The following is a 7,448-nucleotide window of genomic DNA, read 5'->3' as shown; positions in this document are numbered from 1 at the left end:
GTTCTTTTGAGGTATAATTATTGCCTTCTTTTCAAAAGTATTTCTATTGATGAATGACTTTATATTTATTGTACGGTGTTTAATATGAAAAGACAGGGTTAGTTTGAAAGTATATAATTATTTTATTGGGATAAAATTTAATTAAAAATACCTTATATTTTTAAATAGAGGGAGTATTTAGTAACATTTTCTAAAACTTCAATTCATAAATTGGCAAAAAAATATTTAAACACTCAGTTAAAAAATTTAGTGAAACAGCGGGATTTAATATAATCAATAACTCAACATAATTTATATTTGGTTTTAGTTTTATTAATTTAACATAAAATTTAATATTATTCATTTAAATATTGATGTAATTATTTAAATTTTTAAAATTGGGAGAGAGAAAGAGTAGACAATTAAATAATACTCTTTGTAAAAGTCGAGGACGCATGCAGCTCTGCTGCTCCACTGGAGGTTGTCCCCTAAGACTCGACTCGACTCTTCGTTTAAGTTTCCATCAAAGTTAAGAGAAATGAACAAAGCACCTACAAAAAACCAGTCGTTATGCACACCGGTCACGAAAATGCAAGGAAGGCTATGTTTTATGAAAACAAATGGGTTGGAATAATCAAAGGACATTATAAAATCAGGCATATTACTTATTGGGAAGAGTAATAAAAAATTATTCTTTCTATCTTAAATTATAAAGCATTTTTGAAAGAGTTTCTCTATCCTAAAATATAAGATACTTTGAATAGATTAAAGTTTTATGAAATACACAATTTCAATATTATCATTTCTCTCTCTATAATTAATTTCCATCCTTTCTCTTTTCAATTTATTAAATGATGAGTATTTTTAAAAATTTATATTTTTATCTTAAAAAGATAAAGTTGTTAAGTGTATTTAATAAGATTTATTAATATATGAGATTGTCTAAAAATATTTTATAATTTTGAAACGGAAGAAGTACAATATTTTAATTCATAAAATTTAATATTTAAGTTTATAGATATATTTTATTTAGTTAACATTAAACTACCTAGCTTAATTTGATCTGAAACTTTGGCATCAGTTTAACTCCATTAATACCATAACAACCAAATAACAATAAATATCTTCATAATGATACCAATAATAAATTCTAACTTTTAAATAAAAGGTAGAAAATTTTATAAGACATAAGTATGGATGATAATTTATTCAGTACGTAACACACACATACTGAATTATAAAATAATTTTATTGATTCAATTGCTTTGGACGGGCTTTCAATTATGCAACAGTGGTTTCTCTGAAACTTCATAGAGTGATAATTACAATCACGGAATCAAACAGGTCACAGAATAAAGTGTCCCATTTTCACAGCTTTGTTGACTGATAAACAAGTGTTACCATTTGGTTTACATGTCAATAATAGAAGGCCTGTGCTATAATATTCTCTAATAATTACATGTTTTTTATCCCTAAACTTTTTTAATGAGCTCCATGTAAACTACGAGAGATATTTTTTTATTTTTCTAGTTAATACGAAAAAAACCTTTTTGATATATGGTTACTTAAATTTTTATATATAACACACTTGATTGGAATTGAAAGGAGCATAGCTTAATATGTAAATGCATTTTTAATACTTTTAAACCATTTTAATTATATTCCTTTACTTTTATTTATAAGATAGAAAGAAAAATTATTAAACATAATTGTTCTTATCTCTATTAGAGGATAAATCTAAAAATTTATTAAATTTTAAAATAAAGTTAATAAAATTTAAAATTTTTTAATAAAAATGTTAAAAAGGACTTGTAAATAAAATATAAAAAATATAACTTACTTTTTTATACACACGCGTCAGTCAGTTGATAAGAATTGAAAGGAGTAGTGTGGATAATAATGAAAATACATTTCAGTATACATATAATCCCAGATTTACTACCTCATTTATTACCTAGCGTCGTTTCGTTTCATGCATGGAACTGGGAGAATGACAATTAAATTTTAAAATAATTTTTTTAAATAATTAGTTACAAATTAAATTAAATTTTAATTAAAAAGATTACAAATTCAAGATTTCAATTGCAATTCCAGATAATGACATTAAAGTTTCAAATGTTGAATTTCGTTTATATTCAAGATTATTTTTTATAATTATTTAAGTTAATATTTACAATTTATTTTTAAATTCTTTTATGAATTGTTGTTAATTTTACTCATTTTATTAAAAAATATAATATATTTTTTGAGGGTTGGATATTTAAAAAAAGTTAAACATTTTTAATCTTTAATAAATAATTATTTCTCTTTTTTTAAAAATATTTTTATTAAATAAATTATTTTATTTTTTTAAGATGAAATATTCTATTAAATAAAAATGAATATAAAAAATAAAATTAATTTAAATATAAATAATTATTTTATTAAAAATAAGATTTAGTTAAAAATTTTTTTTTGTTTTTAAACTATGGAAATATGTATTAGAACCCAACTGATCTCTCTTTATTTAGACTTAAATACTCAAATTATTGTTTTTTAAATTAAAAGAGACCATGCATGACAGATGATTCGGTACCTTTTCTTTTCTCGTTTATCTTTACAGCTGTTTACAACTATTTCCTGCATTCCACAATATTCTAGTGTAGTACAGTTTTTTTTTTTTTACCGTTGATATATGAATTTTTGTATTATTTATTTCAAATTTTATTATTAATATTATTATCATATTAAAATTTACTTATTTTAATTTAATTAAATAAAAATATATTAAATATATAAAAATAAGTACATAATTTTTTTTTAAAAAGTTGTAATTAGATGAGTGTATCATTTTTCTAGTGCAGCACAGTATTTTTTTTGGATGATTTATGAATTTTGATAGAATATATTTTTAATTTTTAATTTTATATAAAGTTTTAATTTGATTATTTAATTTTATAGAGTATCTTTTTAATTCTTTAATTTTAACATTGTTAAATTTAAATGATAATTTTTGTATTAATCATTGTTATTTTTTAAAAATTAAACTTAATTTGTCAATATTTAAACATATTTTATCAATATTTAAAAGTTTAATATAAAAATTTATTAAAATAAAAACATACTTTATAAATTTAGAGACTAAAACGAGATATTATGTAAAGTTAAATGATTAAATATATATTTTTTATTATTTATTGCATAATAAAATTTTATTAATTATTATTATCACATTAAAATTTATTTATGTTATTTTAATTAGATAAAAATAAATTAAATATATAAAAATAAGTACATAATTTATTTAAAAAATTGTAATTAAATGCGTGTGTTTACGCGTGGGTCTGCTGAGACCGTGCATGACAGATGATTGTACCTTTTCTTTTCCCATTTATCTTTACAGCTGTTTACTACTGTTTCCTATGTTCCTCACTTCCAGAATTTTCCTGCAAAGTGAAATCAAACTTACATTAAGCCAGCTATTTTTATTTACATAGCAACCTATCTCGTAGTCGGTCGGGGGGAAAAAAAAACTGTCTAGCTTAAAAAAAAAAAACTACCATTAAATTTGCTCTCGATATTACAGAAAAGAATGAACTCTAGTGTAGTATATTCCTCATTCCTAATAAAAAAAAAGGAACTCACTTTTTTAGTATAATTCTTCAGAAAATTCAAACATGGTGGCTACCAAACTTCCAGTCTCCAGTCAATTAATGGTACGTTGCAATTAATTTCCACTTGTTAGTATGATTGATCGATCTACATGTCTTGACCTTATACGGGTTCGTTTTTACAGCCCTTATGCTTTGTTATTTCTGAGAACATCCTTGGAAATGATTCATACTTTATATAATCAATTAAAGTTGTTCGTTGCTTTTCTAACAGCCCTTCATTATTCTCTGCCTTCCATTTTCATCCTTTCCAGATGATATGATCCAAATGCTGAAAAGCAAATCCACCTTTTGGAGGGGGAGGGATAGGAAACGTATGAGAGGGAGAGAGGAAGCTAGACATCATGACAGGACGAGCATCAACCTCTTCTTCCTTCCAATATCATTTCACCTATGATGTCTTTCTCAATTTTAGAGGTAAAGATACTCGTCCTGGTTTCACTGGAAGTCTATATCATGCTCTAGATCAAAAGGGCATTCACACCTTTTTTGATGATGAGGAAATAAGAAAAGGCGATGAAATTGCTCCAAGACTTGACAGAGCAATTGAAGAATCTAGGATGGCCATTTGTGTGTTTTCTAAGGACTATGCTTCCTCAACATTTTGCCTCAACGAACTTGTTAAGATCCATCAATCTATTAAGAAAAATGGACGACTAGTTTGGCCCATTTTTTATGATGTGGAACCTGCTGAAGTACGACATCAAAAAGGGAATTATGGACAAGCACTGAGTGTGCATAAACAGGATTTAAGGGCTGATGAAGAGAAGCTGCAAAGTTGGAAGCTTGCATTGCGTGAAGTAGCTAATCTTTCTGGCACACATGTCACTCCTGGGTAATTCTCACAACTTATATTCCTATTTTTCTTCTTTTTTACCTAGCTAGCATATGAAGTAAGAATTTGTTAGACTTGACATTGATTTTTGTACTTGTCCAGGCATGATTATGAATATAAAACCATTGAAAGGATTGTGAAAGAAATATTTTGCAAAATCAACAGGGGTCCTTTACATGTTGCTGAATATCCAGTTGGATTAGATATTCGTTTCCAAAAGTAAACTCTCTATTGCAAATTGGGTCTCATGATGAGGTCATTATGGTAGGAATTTACGGAATCGGGGGATCAGGTAAAACAACATTAGCACGGATTGTGTATAACTCAATAGCAGATAATTTGAAGGTTTGTTCTTTCTCCATGATATCAAAGAAGAGAAACTTGGGTTAGAAAGAATGCAAGAGAGAATGCTTTCAAAGATTTTAGGAGTCGACATAAAAATTGATTATGCTAATGAAGGAGTTACAGTAATTAAAGAGAGACTAAGACAAAAGAGAATTTTGTTGATTCTTGATAATGTTGATAAGCTAGAGCAATTACAAAAAATTGCCGGCCCTGGTAGTTGGTTTGGCTCTGGTAGTAGGATCATTATAACAACAAGGGACAAACATTTACTTAAAAGACATAGGGTTGAAAGAAAATATGAGATGGAGGCACTCTCTAATAAAGAATCTCTTCAATTATTAAGTTGGAATGCCTTCCAAAGTGCACAAGTTGATCCAAGTTACAATGAAGTTGTGGATCGTGTGATTCACTATGCCCATGGTCTTCCATTGGCCCTTGAAGTAATAGGCTCTCACTGTTTGGTATGAGTATAGAGGATTGGCAATCTGCTATAAATATGTATGAGCGAATTCCTCAAGACGACATTCAACGAATACTAAAAGTAAGCTATGATGGCTTAACTGAAGTTGAAAAGGATATTTTTTTGATATTGCTTGTTTCTACAAAGGAGATCCGTGGAAACAAGTCAAAGATATGGTGGAATATGCTCATGGTTTTGATCCACATTATGGCATTCAAGTGCTGGTAAACAAATGCCTCATAAAAAAATAATGCATCTGGTCATATTGATATCCACGACTTGATACAAGATATGGGAAGAGAAATTGTTCGTCAAGAATCACCAAAGGAGCCTGGGAAAACGCAGCAGATTATGGTCCCATGAAGATATCATGCATGTTTTGAAAGAAAATACAGTAAGTAAAAACTAATCTAAATGATATACATTGGATTTTGATTTTTGTTTCCACTATTTCTTGATGACAACATTAGTGATGAGCTTTGCATTTTTTCCCCCCGTTCCTTATATGAAATTATTAACTCATGCTCTTAGCTTACAAATTGAATGCATAATATTCACAAATGCGAATTTTTTATGACAACGTTACTGATGAGCTTTTGCAACTTTTTTTGTTCCTTATGTGAAATTATTAACTCATCCTCTTAGATTAAAATTGTTCAATCAAATGTAATGTTTTTGAAAACAAGAAAAAAAATTAAAAACACAATTTTCAGACGTTTTTATTTATTTTTTTAAAAATAAAAATAAGAACAATTTAAAAAAAATTAAATCCAAAATACTTATTCAAACAAGTTTTATTTTTTTTTATTTTTAGAAGCAAAAAATAATTTTTGAAAACTGAAACTAAACAAGCCTCTACTTTCTTTCTTTTCTAGTCAAAGATAAGGTTTACTGTTATTTTCTTCATGTTACCTATTATGCTTTTAACTTAGGAAGTGCATGCTTATATTGAATGAATGACTGAAACAAATATAATGATGATGCTAAATGGAATGGTCTTCGAGAAAACTTATAAAGGAATAAACTTTATAACTAGTAACACTGACAGGACCTATTTTTGATGTTTAATTTGTTCCTCTATTTGAAATGTCACACTTGTTTTGATTTCAATTAGGAAAATATTTTTCTTTGTTCTGCAATATTTCACAATAGTTGTATTCATTTAACAGTAAGATTTTTATTGGCTTGATTAGGTAAAAAAATCGTAAACTTGAAATCATAATTAAAGAATGCGTCCTAAAACATAGAGCTAAATACAACAAATGGTCTTTTTTAAAATTAGAAAAATACCAAAAAAAAGGAGAAGAAGCTAAAAGTCAAATATCTAATAATGAATGGCTTTTGATTTATATAAATTTTGGTTTTGTTTTATAACAGTATGAAAATTTTGATTAGGACTTCATTATTATTTTCCTCTTTGTTTCTTGATTTTGTTTTCCACTGCTTCATGATTTTGAGGAACTGCGAGTAACAATAATTGGGATATGTTTTTTCTTTTCTTCATAATCTTATTGTTCCTTCCATAATTCTTAATTTTGGTGGCATCAATATTTATGAGATTTAATTTTCCCCCTCATAAGTTGTTCCTGTTTTAGAGAATAACACATTAAATATATATTATATAGATAGATAAACTTTCCCCCCCGTTTTGCCTTATAATTTTATTGTTCTTTTCACCATTTTTTTGAAGGAATCACTGTTCATGAAATTTACATTTATTTTCCTTATTTTCTATTAAGCCGTTAACTTACGCCATTTATTTCCATGAATTGCATGAGTATTATTTCTTTTCGACTTTTAGTTTCTGGTCTTGGTCCTCTCACACTGTTATTGTACTTTAATCTTTTACTTTAATACAATATTTTTTTCAAAAAAATTGAAATCAACACTATGTTGGATGAAATGGTTTTTGAGATTTTTTTTTTTAAAGTACCATGTCAACAAAGATTTACTTGATCAATGAATAACATTGTGTCGTGTTTTTAACCACGTGTTTTTAATTTCTATTAAGAAAATAATCCTTCCTCCGAAGGATAATGACATTAAAGTCTCAAAACAATAAATTTTTGATAGCTAGGTCCTAAACAAGTATTTTTGTAAAATTAAATGTAAATATGTATTTAGACAGTATAAATTCAAGAGTTTTAATATTAACAAGATATTTAAATTTCAAATATAA

General features: G+C 26.7%; 1 protein-coding gene and 1 pseudogene across 2 annotated transcripts; both read left to right on the top strand.

Moving 5' to 3' along the window:
• Positions 1-3,501: 3,501 nt before the first annotated feature.
• On the top strand, positions 3,502-4,705 carry LOC129312773 (disease resistance protein Roq1-like). 2 transcript variants are annotated; one of them, XM_054955482.1, is made up of 3 exons: positions 3,502-3,674; positions 3,884-4,464; positions 4,567-4,705. In XM_054955482.1, exons 2-3 carry the CDS (start codon positions 3,974-3,976, stop codon positions 4,685-4,687), a joined length of 612 nt encoding a protein of 203 aa, XP_054811457.1. In that variant the 5' UTR covers positions 3,502-3,674; positions 3,884-3,973; the 3' UTR covers positions 4,688-4,705. The 2 variants fall into 2 exon arrangements, with proteins under 2 accessions (XP_054811457.1, XP_054811458.1); XM_054955483.1 differs by lacking the exon at positions 3,502-3,674 and having other exon boundaries at positions 3,757-4,464.
• A 20-nt stretch (positions 4,706-4,725) lies between these two features.
• Positions 4,726-5,265, top strand: LOC129312774 (disease resistance protein Roq1-like; annotated as a pseudogene).
• The last annotated feature ends 2,183 nt before the right edge of the window (positions 5,266-7,448 follow it).

The sequence above is a fragment of the Prosopis cineraria genome, unplaced genomic scaffold (genome assembly GCF_029017545.1).
Source record: "Prosopis cineraria cultivar Desert tree isolate PC_DT_omini unplaced genomic scaffold, ASM2901754v1 PC6, whole genome shotgun sequence".
NCBI classification, from domain to species: Eukaryota; Viridiplantae; Streptophyta; class Magnoliopsida; order Fabales; family Fabaceae; genus Prosopis; species Prosopis cineraria.
The sequence above is the reverse complement of the archived record's forward strand: the minus strand, read 5'-3'. Positions and strand labels throughout refer to the sequence as shown.

Coding starts and splice junctions, on each gene's coding strand:
- LOC129312773 (XM_054955482.1), top strand. CDS start 3,974: ATGACAGGACGAGCATCAACCTCTTCTTCCTTCCAATATCATTTCACC. Junction 4,465..4,566: donor GGCACACATGTCACTCCTGG/GTAATTCTCACA, acceptor GTACTTGTCCAG/GCATGATTATGAATATAAAA.